Genomic DNA, 18,862 nt, shown 5'->3' with positions numbered 1-18,862 from the left:
AATGTACTGCTATGATCTGCTCTCTGCTGTTTACATTTGATGTGAGCGAACAGTCCCATTAGAGATCCACACAGCCCGAGGAGACATCACCTTCCCACACCAGTGTCTCATCAGCTCACAGATGTTCACTGAACTGTATTGATTAGGCAACATATTAGTGGTGTTTCCCCACCTCTCACCCACACAGACACGTACTTAGCCAGATCATTTCAAGGTTTTTCCTGTTTTCTTGATAGTGATACACTCAAAAGGCCTCAAGGCTTTCCAAAAACATTTTCTCTTACTGTATTTGTGACTGCTGCACATTATGATCTAACCTTATCATTCCCCACCCAGAATAAACCGGCACTCAAACAAAAAAACTTTAATCCAGCTGTTCCTCTAAGCAGCCTTTAACACAGTCTGTTGTAGAAAACCGATTTGGGGATTAAATAAATATGCAAATATGATTGAGTAGTTGCAATTTTTTGTGGTTTTACAAGTGAATTATAACGTTTTGTAATTGAAATAATACATTTTAGGCAGAGCATATTTCTATTTATAAATGTATGTACTGCATTCCTTTAGCGTCTAATTTCACTGCAGGTGTAAACTTTGCATGTAACAAATAAAGGTTTGAGTGATTGATTGATTGTATAGCACAAGGACCGTAAACTCGGGAAAAGAGCTAGCCTGGCTGGCTCACTAATTAACATGACAAGTTGTGGAGTTTTCTTCCTTTCTCAGGTTTTAAATTAGGCTAATCACGTTCTAGCGTAGATCCATGCCCAACATATGGATTCAACAATGGTATCCATTTAATTAGAGTTTTTTAAAGGTCTTTGATGAAGGAGAGGTCTTGGTAAGTCAGGAAATGGTCCACTTCAGAGGCATTCACACAACTGGAAATACCCTGTGTGGTTTAAATGCTGGAGCTGCCTGGAGAGAATGCAGCAAATATAATGATGCTTAGGCAGGATTTACATGGATGCATTTCAGGCTTCAACACTCTCAATTCGTATTCACTTTGAATGGGGTGATCTGAACTCACCTGTTGTTGAACTGATCTGGGGATCTGCTTGAGCTGCTTGCATGGACAGTGAAAAAAATGGACATAGCTACCTGGTTGAAAAAAATTACGCCAGGGCAGAAGAGCCTGAAACTTCCTGAAATCCACAGGGCGATAGCTATGGTTGCAAAAATCGTCTTCTTTCCTTACCTCTGTAAACACTTTGGTGCTAAGTTTATATCTTGGCCACTTATTTTGAATCATATTGAATAAAATAAATTATTTTGTAAATCTTGGTCATATCATGTTTCAAAAAGGAGAATTATCAATGGCATATTACACTTGCTCATTGGCTAATGACTTGTCAGTAACAAGTCAGTAACAAGTCATTAGCCAATGAGCCTTGTGATGATTGGATATTCTTACTATGACAATTGTACCAGCAAAGGAATGTGTGACTGCTAGCTCACTTGCTAGCAGTAAATAAACTAGAATATGAGCAGCTTTACGCTCTATGTCTCTGTGATCTTTTTTGATATACTACTGAAATGCACAATACAAAACTGTGATATCTGTGATATGAAAAGTTACTGACTTTGATTTAAATAGATGAGTTTATTTAGGGGTATACCAAACAGTAAATATTTTTCACTGAAATTTAAATGAAATTAAATTTAAACATCTTTCTACCTTTATGACTAAGTGTAAAACTGCTGCAGTAATATGTGATTTCTTGGTGTTCTCCAAAGGGAAGACATTTCCTGATGACATCAACACTGTAGCACTCTTCATGACTTCATGCTTTAGTAAAAGGGGATTTTCAGCCCCTCGTGTTGAGAGCAATGCCCTTTGTTCTTTTGTTGCCGCCATCAGGTTATAACCACCTGTGCTGTTCAGTTCATTGATGTTATGAGGTTAAATTTTACTGCCCCAGCAGCAGCTCACTGCCCACTGTGTAACACACTGATGAGAACCAAAGGGATGAAATGGCTACAACACATGAATGTAAACATTGATGAACATTCAACCAAACAGTGTTTCCCTGCAGCCCCCTTAAAACAACTTTGACTTTGAACTGAAACTAATAACAAAAAGGCTTTCTACAAAAACACCTCGGCTTCAAAAAAGGATAACTGGACTTCTTTGGAAAAATGTCATTTTTGTAGGTTTCTGTCCCGATTGGCACAATGTGGTAGAACAATTTTCTAAAGTCAAAAATGACATACTTAGATATTATTTTCCTGCTATAGATACATCGCACACAACTTTGATTATAAAACAGAACAAAAAGCATCATGCATGTTGCTAGTGCTTTCTTCCATTTGCACACACTGATTTAATCAAGAGCTCCAAATATGAGCTGAAGATTTTGAGTCATTGAGAAGACCTTTAACCAAACTGGTAAAAACGAGCATCAATTCTACTCGATGTCAAGACAAAACCACAACATGACTCACTACTGAATGCAGACAGATACACAACACCAAACACTCAGTGATTAATAGCATAATCAAAAACAGATCAAATAGAGCACATATTATGTAGGTATGTTTTCAGAGGAGTCTAATGCATTGTAGTCCCTACTGCTTTGTATACTGATCCACCATCAAAGTAGATAAACTTTGTCTTTGCCAATTCTCTACCATCTTCACCCTGAGTAAATATGCTTATTTGGCCCATGGCCTAAAGTTTCAAACAGAAAATTAAGGACAAACAGCTCCTTCATTAACTCTTTCCCCTCTAGATGCCTGTAGGAACTGTTGTAAATTGTTGTGTTTATGGGGGAAAGAATTTATAATACATGAAGTTCAACTCAGTGTGCTGATAAGTAGTGTGGACGCCTCCTCGTAATCCCTGTTACACTGGGTAAGGATGTCCTCTAGGAAGTCTCTGTCACAGTTTGGAAAGCTCTTGATGAGCTTCATCAGGGCCTGGTCATACGCAGCCCGTGGGTCTGGAAAACACACAGGAAAGAATACACATAAAGTATAATTTGTTGTTCTCTTGAGACCCCTGTGGAAACAGGGCTCTTTGATTGTCCTGAAATATACTTTCTCTCCTTCTCATGTACAGCTGGAGGCCTTATCGTACCATGTTTTAATATTTTCTTTTCAGCTAGCACAATCTGTTTTGCAGAACATTTGTACACATGATTGGTTACCAAAAGCTCTAGAGCCAATCCCAAAATGTTGATTTACTTAGATATTTTGTTAATAATATAGTCAAACAAAGGAAAGGGGATTCTAATGTTTACAGTCATTTCTTTCAGGCAGCATAGAGACTCTCCTGTCTGATCACTTTAGCAACTATTCCTCTCGAGTCCCCATCGTTCATTATCATGCTGCTGGGGTATGATGACACCCATTATCACAGTAATAATAGGGCATTATCATTGTTAAACCTAGCAGATTCATGACTAAAAATTTATATAATGATCTTCTCTTTAATAAAGCTCATTGATGGTGACATTGTAAGAGCTTACACGAGGCTGGTTTCCATTCCCATAGCAATGAATGGTTGCAGACATTCCCTAAATTAATCATTTGCATGTAAAAACACAGTCTGCACCACAAATTATTGGACTGGGTAATAAAAACAAGAGTGAAGAAGAGGCACACTTTCGCCAAACCATTCATTGGCGAAGTCGAGAAAAAGGCGGTGGTTTTTTTTTCAGTTGATGGTCTTTGATGAGTGGGGCTGGCAAATAGTGAGGGACAGACAGAAGAGGCCTTCACCCCAACAGGTTCCGACAAAGTGGAAAGACATGATCATCGGGCTAGGGTTGGCAGATAGGGTTCAGACAGCAATTAGCGAAGAATGAAAAGCAACTGAGTGGTAGGAGAAAACACTGTTTACTACGAATACCAGATTCCAATACATCTTCAGCTCTTCCTAAGCTAGAGATCTTAGCTTATTTGTCCTTTGTTCAAGTTTTGTCATCGTTGCACTGTGGTCTAACTTAAAACAGAATATGAGGTCAACAGGGCATGCATTAGGTCAATCTGAGAGTTTCGGGAGTGCCCTCCAGTGGACCGCTAGGCAAACTACTTTCAAGGGAGTGAAAAGTGGCACAGAAGGTTTGAATAAAGATGACACTATTAAAATGGACGTGTGCTCAGTGTTGTCCATAGACTTTATCTAAAACATGGACATAGTCTCCTGATCTGAAACCCTACGAAGTTGGATTGTACAGAAATCTGAGAAAAACTGCCGTGTTGCCTGAGTTATTATGTCAATAAACATTTTCTTGATGTCTTTATGGTTTCAAAGCTCCATGTCTCATTTAATTATTTCATTTATTTACAGCACTATGTTAATTTTTGTAAATTGTGATCTCACATAGTTACTCTGTATGGGATAACATTCTTTAACAAATAATAAAGAAAGTTAGGGTGTGACCATCTGACGAGATTTTCTGTGTTCATAACTCCACTGGCTGAAAAGCAGTCCCAAACAATGACAGAGCCTCGACCGTGTTTCACAGTGGGCTGCAGACACCCACTGTTGTAACTCTCTCTTAAATGATTATATGTACACTTTCTATTTGCAGAGAGTATTATTTATTAATAAATACGAATAAATGCGTTAAAAATATTATATATTTCTCTATATATATTATAGTTAAAAATATTAGGAATATAACAAAATAAATGTTTTTTAACCACAATAATTTGAAAAAGAAAGCACATTTGGTGAACATGTTCAAGTGCAATAGGTAGTCTGTTTTCTTTTGTTTGCTGTGAACAGCAGTTATTCATATCTGCATTGTATCCTGTCAGGTGTCAATCCAGAGCAATTATATAAGGGCGGCATTGCCCCTTGGCACATCTATCCGGCTCCAGGCCTAGAGGCTGTCAGTCTAGCCTTGCTTCAGCACCCGTAGAGAATTTACCTCGAAGACTGCCAGAATCGTAATAACAAACAGTAGAAGTTTACGTATGTCAAGCTTTGATCCTCTCAGTGCCCTGTCTGCTAAGTCACACATTTAAATGTGTTTGATATTTGGCATCATCCGTGCTAACTGCCGGGCAGAAGTGAAAAATACTTTGTTACTCACACTTACAGTATAGAGACGCACAGGCATTTACGGCTCCCCCTTACTGGAAGCACAAGTTTCAGCAGGTTTTGAATGCCTGGAGCTACAGTATCACTACGTACCACACATAGTTTCCTACCTACATTTTTGAAGCATGTAAAGCACCTACACCTAACACAGACTAAACAGGCAGTCAGAGTCCACTGAAAAAGGATGAGGTGGGCAAGTCTTCTCAAATGTCTGATTTAAGTTTGGTTAACCAGTGCTGAGCCAAACTTTAAAAAAAAAAAAAAGGCGTGAGAAACAGGACACTAAGCGTTATTCACACGTCCAGTCTCAACTCACCAGCTTCTTCTGTCCAGCCGGAGCAGCTCTGTTCTGGATCTGGTTTCAGGTGTGACAACGAGGCTTGACTTTCTGCCTCCTGAGTACTTTCGAATTTTGGCTCTCTCTCGCTCCCTCTGGCTTGACCTTCAAGCTTGTCCAAAAAGGCTGCGTTCACCCTGTCAAAGCATAGTGAACTTAACAAAATGCTTCACATAAATGCTTCACATTTGCTTTGCAAATGTTCTATTTTACAACTTCACATGCCTGCAGGCTCCAAATGTCAGTGAGCGGGAAGTGTTTGACAGCTTTTTAAACTTCTGTACCCACTAAAATATAGTGGAAGTCGCAGCCACTTAACATCCATCAACCCAGCCAGTCTACACTGGTTTTGTTCCAAAAGGAATGAACAAAACACACTATTAATCTTACTGAGATCATTCTTGCATGGGTAGTTTGTATTTAGTTCTAACATTTTTTAATATTGAGTGAGTCTTTCATCAAGTGGCTCAGCGCTGTTTCTTCCAAATTGCGTGCTTTTATGTTAACTTTACATAAGATATAAGATATAAAGGGTCTTCATACCTCTTGTGTTCCAGCTGCACTTCTCTCAGATTTTTTGATTCCTTTGTTTGTTTACTCTCCACATCTGTGCTCTGACAAGAAAAAAGAAGGGAAAAAAAGGAAATGTCATATTCCCTCCCTCTAAGACTGAAGAATCTGTATTATTGTAAAGGTCACAGGTCTGACAGTTGGAAAAAATACATTCCTCTCTCCCACTGACATCACCTCCTGCTGTCCTCATGGTGCCTCTTTGAGGTGAGGATAATTTCTCAACTCCCACTATGTTGTTCTGCTGTAATAAATCATTTTAAATGGATCTGTGCAGTTGGAATACATACAAAATGTGGTTTGTTGTTATCTTGCTGAAATAAGGAAGACCTTCTCTAGAAGTCGTGGTAAAAAAACAAACAAAAAAAACCTGCACTCTGTTTAAATCCTAATGGTTAATGTAACAGATTATCATAAAGCTAGTATGGCCATTAGCAGATTTTAAGATTAGGTAAATACAACCTTAGATTGTCATAACTAAGCCAAAATGCAGAAGCATTGTGTGAGAAAGTCCACACTTACTGCTACCGCAGGCATTAGGAGGGTAAGTCGCAGCTAGGTGCATTTGATCATAGTTAGCCGAAGTAAATAACTGGCTCTTATATGAGACATGTTGTTTATACAACATATCTCATTCCCCTATTCACATACAGACTTTTCTTCTACATCTAAGTGCTTTCTGTTTAATAATTACACTCAAGCAACTGTGTGTTAACACAATGCCAATTAGGAAAAATGTCAGTGACAATTCTACAACAATTCCTTCTTTAAAAGGAATTGCTACTGCTATACTTAGGTTCGCAATGCTGCTTTTGAAAAAAAAAAAAAGCCCACAAGATTTGCAGAACAATGTGTTTAAGACAGACAAAACAAAAGTGGAGAGTTTGTCCATAATGCACAGCACCATGTTGTGAGAAAACTAAGCATAGCATATCAGCACACACACCTGATAAAAACTGTCCAGCACAGTGGTGGAGGGTGATGATTTGAGCATTATTTATTTTGTAGCCGCGGGACCTGGGCAGCAGGTCAACCATGAACTCCTCTGAATACCCAAGTATTTTAGACTCAAATGTGAGGACAATTTAAATTGGGTTATGCAAGAGGACAATGAGCCCACAGCACAGCAGCAAATCTACAACAGAATGGCTAAAAAGGAATCAAGGTGTTGTAAGTTTGATTTAGATTGAGTTTTACACCAGATGCCCTTCCTGAAAGAAGGATTTGTGTCTTTGGCTAGAATCAAAGCAGCACCCTTTTCTTGCCAAGCAAATACATCAGCCACTATACCACTGGAGGAGTTTACACTGGAGTTTGCTTAATTACTGACATAAAATTAATTCAACACACTCATCTCACTCGTTTTCACTCTGTTTTTCTTCCCAGGAGAGTTAATGGGTCAATGAGGGGAAGAGGGAGCACAGCCCACCTGTGTCAGCCCTCTGCTGCATCAAAGCTTAGTATCAAATCTCCCACTCAAACACACAAGCACCCGCCTACAAATAGAGGATATGAAGGGAGGTCAATCTGTCTTATGGAGCCAGTGCTGAAAGAACAACAGTTCCCAGGGTCTTGGTCAGAACCACATGAAGAAGTTTGCCTTTTGCTGCTCTGCGGCTGGAAGCTTTCATCTCTTTATCTGTGACGTCGATCTGAAAGAGCTGAAGCCTGGGAGTATCAGCAGAAGGAGAGGAGAGGAAAGGCAGGGAAAAGAAAAGAATAGAAAAGAGAGGGAAAAAAAGCATAGCAAGAGCACAGGAGCAGAGAAGATGAGAAAGGATGTGGAATGAGACATGAGACAGGGAAAGGAAAGAAACTAGTGGTAAAACAGACAACTAAAGAAGAGAAATGTAAGAGACATGATGAAAAAATTGGAGAAAGCAGGGAAGACAAGAGGTGATGACATGATATGATGGGAGAAGGTTATGTGAGATGAGAAAGTAGAACACCAGGATGAGGTGACGCTTTGGTACTGTCTGTGACCCTACTGTCACAGACAGCACCAAATCATCTATTTATCATCTATGTATCCTGTCTGTTTGTTTCTGTGTGTGTATCCCACCCTAAAATAGAGACTCCTTTATCACTAGAACTGCTTTCTGTGTCTTTCTGCACCAAAGTCTGACCTGCAGTCTCCTTTTCCCAATCTCTCACCACTAATTTTCCTGGTGAAAGATTTGCATCAGCTCTACACGATTCAAAAGAGCCAGAGAGAAAGTAAAACAGTGAGAGAAGCCCACAACGAAAACATTTCCTCTGTTCATTGAGAGATCTGCGTGTGCAGTTTTAACGGTGCTTGTCAATCACCGCCTTCGACACTTCTTCTCCTGTGTAACGTCACTGATAGGCTGGGTGGAGAGCACGCATGTTATTAGCACTATGTTTTACTTTCTGACAGAAGCTTTCAACACTCTGCAATAAAAGCAGGTTTTCTGAGCTAAAAATAGCCTTGAATTTTCAGAGGCTTACAGCATCTATTTGTTGTAAGACATTAAGCCATTGCCCCCGCAATGATTAAGAGAAATGGTATTTAGAGTTATTTATAGCCAGAGTAAATGATCGCCAGAGGGAATCGCAAAAAAAAGAGGACATTTTCAAAGTAGAATAATTATGGGATAATTTTATAATTACCATTCAGAATTATGTGGTCGAAAGGTAATTTTATTTTTCTATCTTGTATTGAATTAAGTAGCCCTGCGGCACACATGTGACCTGCTCAGAGTGTCTGACCTGACATTATTATTGTGTAATTTTTTTAGCTACTACATCAGTCTTAGTATTTTTATAAATTTTTGGACACTTGTATTTTTGGTATAATTATTCTCTCTTAGTGACTCAGAATTTACACATAAGTGAAAATGTACTACTTTTTATACCATTTATTTACTTTTATTTCAGAATTGAGCTTTTTTTAAACCTCAGTTTTGAATTTTGTATCTTCTAATACCAACTTGGGGAGTCAATGTTTCAAATAAATATGTCTTTTTAATCTGCCATTTTTATACACCCCCATTTAAGTGATTATCTAATGATTTATGTCTCAAGTCGGACTTTTTGTCAGAATCTCAAGTCAACATTTTGACTTATTTATCTCTTTTTTTCCTTTCTACTGGCGGTCATTACTTCCACCAAGAAGGTAATGACTAGCTAACTAGTTATTCATGTCTAGCTGCCTTGGCAGAGGTTTGCGGTCTCTGAGCATTTCTTGTTGGTAATCTGGAAAGGAAGGAAATTGTTTTCCATTCACATTATTAGACTGACAAGACAAGTGATCCGTTAGGGAGGAACAGGTTTTTTGTTTTTCCCTCTACATACTTCTTCCAGCACACGTTATACAACCCTGTTCTGTCTTCTGCAGAAAACCTTGCAGTCATGTCATGTTGTGTCTCTGTCTCTGCTCAGTGTGAACTCTGGGAAGTCCCTTGAACTTTCCTAGCCTTCCACCGCTTCCCTTCCAAGAAAACCAACATTCAGAGAGGAAGAGAGGCTGAGAAAAGACAAAAGGAAGCAGACATTAAAAAACAACAGAGGCTGAAAGAGGTAGAAAGACAATACTGACAAGTAACAAGAATAAAAAAAAACCCAAACAAAACAAAAAAATAATAGGAAACTCCCCCAAAAACACTGGCATATTTATCGGTGTATTTTTGTTCCTTTTACTCATCTGTGATCTTACTGTACTGGTGTGTGCTCCATGTATGACCAGCAGATAAATAACTCCCGACCTACATGGGATACAGTTTAATATCCGTGTGGCCTCAGACGATGAAAACTCTGCACATAAGGGTATTTACTCAGAAAACAGTCTACAAATGCAGATCTACTTGTGTGAAATACCACACAGATTCTCTGACGCCACACATATGAGAGTTAGCACTGACTCCTAGGATGCATAGAGCACATGCATGCATAGACCCACTGCTGCACAGAGTTAGCAAAACATATATGATTTGGACACCATTTTACCCTGGATGACGTGCATATAGCAGTGGTGGACGCTGATGAAGCTTTCCTCTCGAAATTCTGAAGAAACCTCTCCTGTGTTCTGCAATAGATAAACACTTTATTTCCTCTGTCGTGTACATGGTCTCACACACACACACAAACACACACACACACATAGAGAAATAATAAGGCCTTAAGTATTATTTTAATCAGCAGACACTCCACAGACCTGGAAAGCTGACAGTCTGACAAAGGCTGACCACGTTTGTTTGTCCCCGTGTGACACTGTCCTGACTGTGCACAGAGCATCTGCTCTGCTACTCTGTCTCCATTAGCCCCATTTCTAAATATCATCATTGTTTCTTCAGTTCTGTACACTGGTCTGCTGTCTCCTGTTTTTGTTTACCTTGTAAGGAAACCAGGGATGCCACTTGACAAGCAATTACCTTGGGAGTCATCCAGGGATCATATTCCAGTAACATCGTGGCTGTTGGGGTAATGGATTTAAAGTGGTCAGACAAAAAGGAATGAAGGGTCTGTAGTTACAGTAGACGCTCTGAATCATAAGTCTGTCTATATTCAATAAAATCTCATGACTTTTTTTGGAGAGTGTGATGGCCAAACCCGTGGCCACACTCTAAAGTCAGTAACTCTTGTATTTTCATTTCTTCATTTGAATGTAGTAACACACTTTAGTTCCCAATAACTTTATTGATTGGTTTGGATACATTTGTTCTATTTGTAAGCGCGCACATTTAGTTTACTTATGTATTCATACTACTTCATTACTTTGATTTTTGACTAACCTTTGTCTTTTTATTTCTTACCTGCCATCATCCCTGGGAGTTGCTGGACAAAAGATGGTAGCCAGGGTTTGAAACCATTAAATGCAAAGAGGGATAATTGGACCACACCACCACTTCCTACTGAAGGGGAGAATGTGTGTTTTCTTTAATTTAAAAACAAAGTATTTCTATTTAATTAAATATTTGAGTTTAGGGTTTAGATTGTACTGCATTGTGTTGTGATTTATAATTGTGTTTGTTTGTTACCCCTCATGTGTCACAATGGTCTGATCAGCCATTATATATACCCCTGTGTGTCATTTCATGTTTAGGTCAATTATGTTTGTTTGGGCAGTCATTTGGTTTGTTAAGTTTGCAGTCCTTGCCTGAGTTCAGTTTTGTTTCTTTGACCTCTTTTATGAGCTCAACATTTATTACTTTTGTAAATATAATTTTTGGGGGTTAAATAAATGAAAACCATATTTTTCTAATAATTCCTGGGACTCCTCCTGTTTTTTTCAACTCGGTCCATCACAGAGAGTATAGAAAAATGTTTCTGTTTTTTCTCGGCTTTAATTTGTAAGACATATTTTGAAAGGGAAATATATATTAAAGTCAGGCTAGGAAGCATGTGGAGCAAACCTTACAGCATGTTGTAATTCAAGATGTCTGAGAGGAAAAGTCCTTTAGAAAAAGAAAAATCACACTACATTAAAACTATGGTGACACAGAACTTTCACCTGCAATTTTAGGGTTTAAATCCTGTATGAAGCCAAAGGTTTCCACTGGCTTATATTTATTTAGTAGTTATGAGAAGCATGCTCTGTCTGTGCTTGTGTGCTGGGAGACACTGAAAAAGATTTTGACACTTTCTTCACTCTCTCTATTATACCCTCCACAAGTACTACTATAATTTGTGGAATTTGACAGGGCTGTTGTTTTTCTCCAGCTCAATGCTTAAGTTGCATCAACACTGCAAATGTTTTCCAGTGCTGTGGCAACCAGAGACTATAGAAAGGGAATGACATTCAGCAACTTCAAGCAACTTTGGGCTTAAATAAATAACCAATGGCAGCAGGAAGTGGGTGGGACCCAAGATAAACCTTTGGGTCAACTTCCAGACAAAGTGATTTTAGTTGCTACCATTGAGAGTGCAGAATACCATTGACTGATATAACCTAATAGTGAATGGGTTAGAGCAGTGATTCCCAAAATGTGGGCTGGGGCCACCTGGTGGGCTGTACTGTACTGTAGTTGTACTTTTATTATTGAATTGACAGCATGCTGACATAATTTGAAGGAAGACCACAGCCGCATTAATGATGATTTAGTTATGGTCCTGCACTTTAATGTGAAGAAGGATTTAAGAATTCAACTTATAACCAAAAAATTGCTTTTAAAATCAAATCAAATAAATAATCATAATAATAACAATAATACTACTACTAATTATAAGATGAACGAAAGCATAGACTTAGTTTCACCTCACTAAAATTAGATTCTGTGTATGGCTTCTGTATAGGATCTATGCAACTACCAGCTCATTCCACTGAGATCAGCTGCTGCCTTGGTGAATGTTCAATGTCAAGTTATATTTTACTGGGACACATATAGGAAATTAGACACATATCAGCACTCCGCCTGCTCTTGTGACATCTGATGCTGAATATAACTAACAGAGATCCATGTTAGAGCATGACAGAACACAACACTGCACACAAAACCACACAATACCAGAAGGCAACAGCAATGAAACCCAAGCGACCCCGATCCAGGGCTAACCTGAGGCGGTCCTGCTCAAACTCCTCCCTCCTCCTCTGATCCTCCTGCCGCTCCTTCTCCAGTAGACGCTCAGCCTGCAATACATCACAGTCAATTGTCATGCTACAAACCTGCTTTCCTCCAAATGTGCAAGTGACATTAACCAAAGTGACTAACGGAGCCATTACATTAGAGCATGCTATATGGACTGCAACATTCATGCATACACATGCTAGTCATGCTTGTTGGGCACGAACAACATGACACAAGTTTATGATATTTTAACAGTAAAATCCACTGTACCATCTTGTGAAGATGATTCATTTTACAATGTTAGAGGTATAAGTTGAAGAACTGGAAGCTTATTTTACTCCGAAGAGGTGAAAATCCCTCCTAGTACTGTCTATTTTAATTATCTTTTTCTGGCATCACAGATTTTATTTTCTCGTACCATGGTCTTATTGTAAAATAGGACATGGTGTGCTGTTTAAGATAAAGAGGGTGGTGATGAGAGTCCAGAGACAGGGTGAAATGTAGTGTGACCCAGCATGTTGTTTCATATGTATGTATTTATTTGCTGGATTACAGATTCTCTGTCCTGTGGTGTCACAGAGGTCATAGCACAACAGACAAAGATTTGTGGAATACCGGCTTGGTCTTTGCCATTAATCAGCCACATTACTCTATCACCATTATTAGAAAGACAGCAGGGCCAAACATTGAGTAGAACACGTCTGAGAACAGAGTGAGGAGCTTTTCTTTGGGGCTGAAAACCCCAAAGTCCATTAATCTGTTAGTTCTCATAGCTTTAGTGCCAAGTGTGTGAGGGAGAAACTCTCGCTACAGCTCATGTTGATGCTTGTCTCTACTGACATCTGCAGGGTAAGCATGATATTACTCCTCACTGAGGGAAGAAAAATGAGTTCCATGGGGTGGATTTATAAGCTTCTGAGCACTAACATAACAGTAATAAAAAAGTAACTTGTCATGCTCACTGGTGAGGAAATGTGATTGATTTAGCTATATGTCTGCAAGTAGGATTTGCATGGGAATTTCACCAAAAATGGGGTTTGGCCTTACTTAGAATGATTAACTCTATGGTGGTGATACTATTGGATCCAGGAACTCAGTTTTACATGTGGATGGAATTAGCCTTGGTAGAAGAACACAAGTCTCTGTCTGCTCTAGTTTACAATGTGCTGTGTTGTGTTTTACCTGTTTGCACCTGTTGTTTTAGGCTAACCTCAAAATACAGTGCCACTGTAGACAATGGCCTCAGCCTTGTATTCACTCTAATCAAATCCATCAGATCTTCTGTTTTTAGCATTAAAGCATTACAAATGGTCTGCTACAAGACCTTAGTACATACCCTTGATTTAATTCAATTATTCAGCAACAGTTACCTTTACATGGTAAACTAAAGACTACAACAATAATCTGATAATAATCTGCTTGATGTTTTGATCTTATGCTTACCTTCTCCCTCTGTATTGCTTTCATCTTCTGCCACTTCTCCTCCTCTTCCTGTTTCCTCCTCTTGTCATCCTCAGCCTTTTTTATCTAGAAAGAGCATTTGAAATATTTTATTTTTGGATGAACAGGAAAGGATGCGAGCTAAAGTAGAAATGCATTACTGCATCTCAAACATGACATGTTTTCATGCACTGCCTGCTTATTTTCTTTTTTTTATTTATGGCAGCAGACAAAAATGATATGTGCAAATAATTTGCTGTAATATTTAGATATATGTAAAGCTCCACAGAAAATAAATGGATGGTTTCCAGAGTGAATAACTTGACATGTACTTTCTTCTGCAGTTTCATGGATTGATGATTTATTTGCTGTTTTTGCCTGACTTCAACCAGTGTGACATCACCACCTGGATAAAAGATCAAAATGCCAAATGTCAGTAAGTGAGGATGTGAAGAAAAATATAGAAGTGGTGAAGGTAGTAGAGGGTAAGGACAGATTACCAAGCCTCTCTGGATTCACACGTACAGAGGGGACTCTCTGTGTTTCTTTCCATCTGTTAAGAGCCTCTTCTTCTTTTTGAGCAACTGCAGCAACAACAACAGACCTCTCATTTCATTCATTTGGAGAGAAATGTCAAATAAATGAAGATCAAATTGGTGTCATAGTTACTTGTTTTCATCTTGTTTCGCTTAGATTCATTTGGTGGGACAATGGTGTATCCATCTGAGCTGAAACAAGGACAGAGACACAGTATGACTGTTGGTATTAAGGCAGGAGAAGAACAATGCAAAACTGAGTGCTTCTGGTGTAGAATATTTCCTTTGTTCACTTACAATGAGGTATTTTAAAAGTATTTAGAAAACATTGCAGTTTCACCTCCACTAAGAAATTCATTTAACTTGGTCAGTAGTTTAAGTTTATTCATACACTTCATTTAAGCTTTATTAAAATAATGTAAATTTTAAAAAATAGTATAGGTAAAATATTGTCAATAAGGTATTTCCAAGCACAGTTTGAGTATCTTTTTCTCATCAGTGTGGTACAATTTGCAATGCTACACTGGTCTAGAAATTTTTATTATTAATACTACTAATAATGTACACTGCAGTGTAATGAGCACTATGCAGAACACAGTGATAGAATTTATTTCTTTATATAGTCTGGCCTCCTTCCTTCCGTTTAACATACAGCCTCGGGGTGCTGGTCTTGGGGTGAAACTCTCCATGCAAGGTCAGGACCTTTCTGGTCTTAATGTCAGTGGCTCCTTTGGCCAGCCTTATTATCCCAGCAGGGTACCTGATCACAGGCAGAATGTAGGTGTTGATAGCCCGGATCTTGTTTTTACCATTCAGCTGACTCCTTCAGGACTTGCCTGACCCTCTGCAGGTACTTGGTGGTTGAAGCTTCCTAGCCGCTCTTCGTGGTTCCCATTTGCCTGTGGGATTCCCAGGTATTTCTAGCTGTCTGCAATGTTGCCTTCTGGTAGTTCGATCACCTCCAGTCAGACTACCTTCCCGCTCTATGTTACTATCTGACCACACTTCTCAAATCTGACATTCCGATGTCGTCCTGGTGGTTTGGATCAGTGAATCGATATCTCGTTCACTCTTGGCATACAGCTTGATGTCATCCATGTAGAGGAGGTGGCTGACAGTATCTGTAGCCAGTCTTGTCAATGATCTCACTGAGGGGATTCAGGCCTATGCAGAACAGCAGTGGGGACAGCGCATCTACTTTTTAGATCCCACGACTTGACGGTGACTTGTGCTATGGGCTTGAAGTTGGCCTTAATGGGGATGTGGCGAACAACACTAGAGTTCCTGATGAAGGCTCTTAGGGTCCTTTTGATCTTGTACAAGAGAGTACACCTTGGATGGTTCTGCGGAGAACAGCTGGTTTATTCTCCTGCCTTCTATTTCTGTGGTGTACCTCGTCAATTTCTAGCCGTGAGAGCAGTTCCTTCTTCCCAATGTTGTAACATTGAGCTACTAGTTGTTTTGCCGTCAATCTGGATGCTGGGTAATGAGGATTCCATAGGTCCCTCATTCTATTCATGTAACCTCTTCTGCTGGGATTAATTTACATAGTAGCATTCCAACAGCGCCCTATTTTCATCTCTTGCCCAGCTGTGGCTTCTTGTTCCAGTAGCCCACTTCTCATCAGTGTGTCCTGGTTCCTCAACACCTTGTTAATCCGGGCAACATCTGAGCTGTCATGGCTTCATTTCTATGTCTCTCATTCATGTCTGAGGTTTGGTTAGGCTAGGTTACACAGCATTAGCTAAAAACTTACTCCATATATTTAGCTGAAAACGATTCAAGTGAAAATTTCCAGTAGTTATGTAAGAGATATCATTTTGCATTCCATCATTCTTTTCCTTGTTTTGTTTGTATTTCTGTATTTGAGGAGATTTTGCATTGAAGTCTTAAAAACATTAAATTAAAAAAAATTATAAAGGATAAATGTTATGTATGGTCAAGAAGCTACTCAAAAGCAAAACCACCAGCAGTTTAAGAATATCCAACAGGTAATGAAACTAATATGATGCTGCTTTGAAGGAACAAGGTAAATTGCACTGCTATGGTTTTAAAATCATGTTTCCTTTCTAATCCCATAGCAAAATCACAAACCGTGTTCATGTGATTTCTGTTTGCTTGAGTAAAATCAAGACATCTTTACAGACTGCACTTTGTTAAAACGCCTGTTTACTTTGCTCAACATAGTCACTGCTTATAAAACATACTTTCTTCGTACATAGAAGCTGTGCTTTACCACGAACATTGAAGGCAACGTTTCACTCTCCGATTCCGTGAAACGAAAGTGAAAGTCAGCTCTGTAGGAAAACAGAAATCTACTCCAGTAAATAAAATGTAACACAAATAGAATAAATGTCAGGCAATGAAGAAATTTGCACATAAGAGGTTGGTTTATTCAGCCTCCTCTGTGGCTCTATAAATGACAACAGGAGCTCTGTGTGTGTGTTTTGCTTTGTTTTTCAGTTTTCAGTTCTTTGTTTTAGCAACACAAACTTTGTACTTACTACCGTGGCTGTCCAGTTGCTACTTGTGGATTTCCGTGAACATTTGGATTTGGAAGTGTTTGATCCTGTCCACACACATCTGATGCGCTCTGTCTCGGGTGTCTGGTGTTTTGGTTTCCCTCGGGGTTTACCTGGTTCCTTTTGTATCTTTGGTCGTAATCCATCGTGTAACCTGTAAACCGACAGCCTCGGAGAAGATGTCTGCCTGAAGCTAGGTAGTCTGCGGGCACCTGTTAATATGTTTCTATTCTAAGCTCAGTTTTCTTTTCCAAGTGTAGTCAGGCGACGTGAGGGAACAGCGAAGTGGGAGGATTTTTTTTAACCAACAGCGCCATCTGCTGAGGACAAATGGCAGAGGAGAATTTTAAAAGACCTCTCAAGACCTCTTAAAAGGAACCCCGACTATTATGACAAGTTACTCTAAATATGTTACAAATTATCTCCACTACCTAAAAAACATACTTGAGAATAACTACAATTTTTTTGTTATTCATTCAGAGTCTTAAAGGGCCATGCCTGTAACACTGCCGTCGTATTAAATCATTTTTCGTATAATAATTTAAAAAAAATATTTCTTCACATCAATATGCGGGCCGCAAGTAGAGGAGACGTGGGCCGTAAATGGCCCGCGGGCCGCGAGTTTGAGACCCCTGGTCTAAAGCAATCAGAACGCAGAACACAATGTGCTGTTAAAAAAAAAAATAAATCAGCGAAACAGCGAGTCCGCCATAGGTGAACCGCATTATAGCGAGGGACCACTGTACAATAATTTCCAGTAGCACTGCTGATATATGAAATGGTGAGTTTTGAAGTTGTCTTCAAACAAGTGCATTGTACTAGAAAAAGGTGTTTGAAGGATTAAAAATGTAAAAAGTAATGACTATTTTATATTTATGAAAAAACTTTATGTGAAAAAGTAGCAAAAAAACAAAAACAAAAAAACATAACACATGGACACTTTTGGCCACAAACAAGCTGAAGGGATGGTGATTTTTTTTAACAAACCCAGAGTGTTAAAGAACACTTAGAACCATGTTTATTTCATCAGCATCAATAGTAACAAAATACAATTTAGTTTTCGCTGTCAAAGTCACGTGTTTCCGGTTAGTGTTGAGGTCACGTGTTTCCGGTTAGTGTGGCGGTCGCAATATGGCGCTCCCAGTGGCTGCAGCCAGGTGCTCTTGGAAAAAATGTCTCTGGCTACTGTGGAGGTCACGTGTTTTCGGCTACTGTGGAGGTCACGTGTTTCCGGTGTAGAAATGTTTAGCTTATTTTAGAGTTTAGACATGTAGGAATGTGTAGTTTGTTTTAGAGTTTAGAAATGTGTTAAGATAGAATGTAGAATTATGGTAGAGACACTGACACTGCCCTGGATATAAATAAAGGCCTGACTGTGTCATGAACTTAGGAGTAGATCTTAGGAGACCCTCCCCAGTTGAACTGTGAAAGTAAGACAAAGAGGAGTTAATGCTGAGTGGAAATTCCCCAGAGGATACCTGTGTGGGGGTCTCAACATGTAACTTGATAACTGTGGTCTGGAAGGGAGATGGTTTTTATGGCCCCTAGGAAGAGACACATCCACAGTGTTTTAACTGTTACACTCACACATCCACATGGACACTCACTCACGTGCACTCACATAGACACGCGGGTACGCGCACACACAGGCACTCACGTGCTCGTGCATACACACACAGACATACGGAGTTTCCAGCACACCATGGGGGATTTATGATGGGGTCGCCTCTATAAAGCTGCCTGGAACTAACAAAGGGGTGAAGATTGTTTCAGAGGGACACCGGCCTCGTCTTCCCTTCTAGAAGTGCATGCTTAAATGAAGATGAATAAAGATTTTGTAAAAATAACTACTGAGTTCCGGTGCCGTTTCTGGATCCCTC

The 18,862-nt window shown here is 39.3% G+C and overlaps 1 protein-coding gene across 1 annotated transcript; it reads right to left on the bottom strand.

Annotated features, from left to right (window-relative positions):
• Positions 1–1,589: 1,589 nt before the first annotated feature.
• Positions 1,590–17,283, bottom strand: LOC116321484 (epithelial-stromal interaction protein 1-like). Its single transcript, XM_031741345.2, has 10 exons — positions 16,965–17,283; positions 14,594–14,652; positions 14,425–14,508; positions 14,257–14,330; positions 13,928–14,011; positions 12,473–12,546; positions 9,927–10,005; positions 5,934–6,004; positions 5,370–5,527; positions 1,590–2,942 (listed from the first exon to the last, which is right to left on the bottom strand). The coding sequence occupies exons 1-10, from the start codon at positions 17,126–17,128 to the stop codon at positions 2,797–2,799; spliced, it is 993 nt and encodes a 330-aa protein (XP_031597205.2). The 5' UTR covers positions 17,129–17,283; the 3' UTR covers positions 1,590–2,796.
• Positions 17,284–18,862: the final 1,579 nt, after the last annotated feature.

This window comes from Oreochromis aureus, unplaced genomic scaffold, assembly GCF_013358895.1.
Source record: "Oreochromis aureus strain Israel breed Guangdong unplaced genomic scaffold, ZZ_aureus HiC_scaffold_85, whole genome shotgun sequence".
In the NCBI taxonomy this organism is placed as follows: domain Eukaryota; kingdom Metazoa; phylum Chordata; class Actinopteri; order Cichliformes; family Cichlidae; genus Oreochromis; species Oreochromis aureus.
Note: the sequence above shows the minus strand (reverse complement) of the source record. Positions and strands in the feature narration are given on the sequence as shown.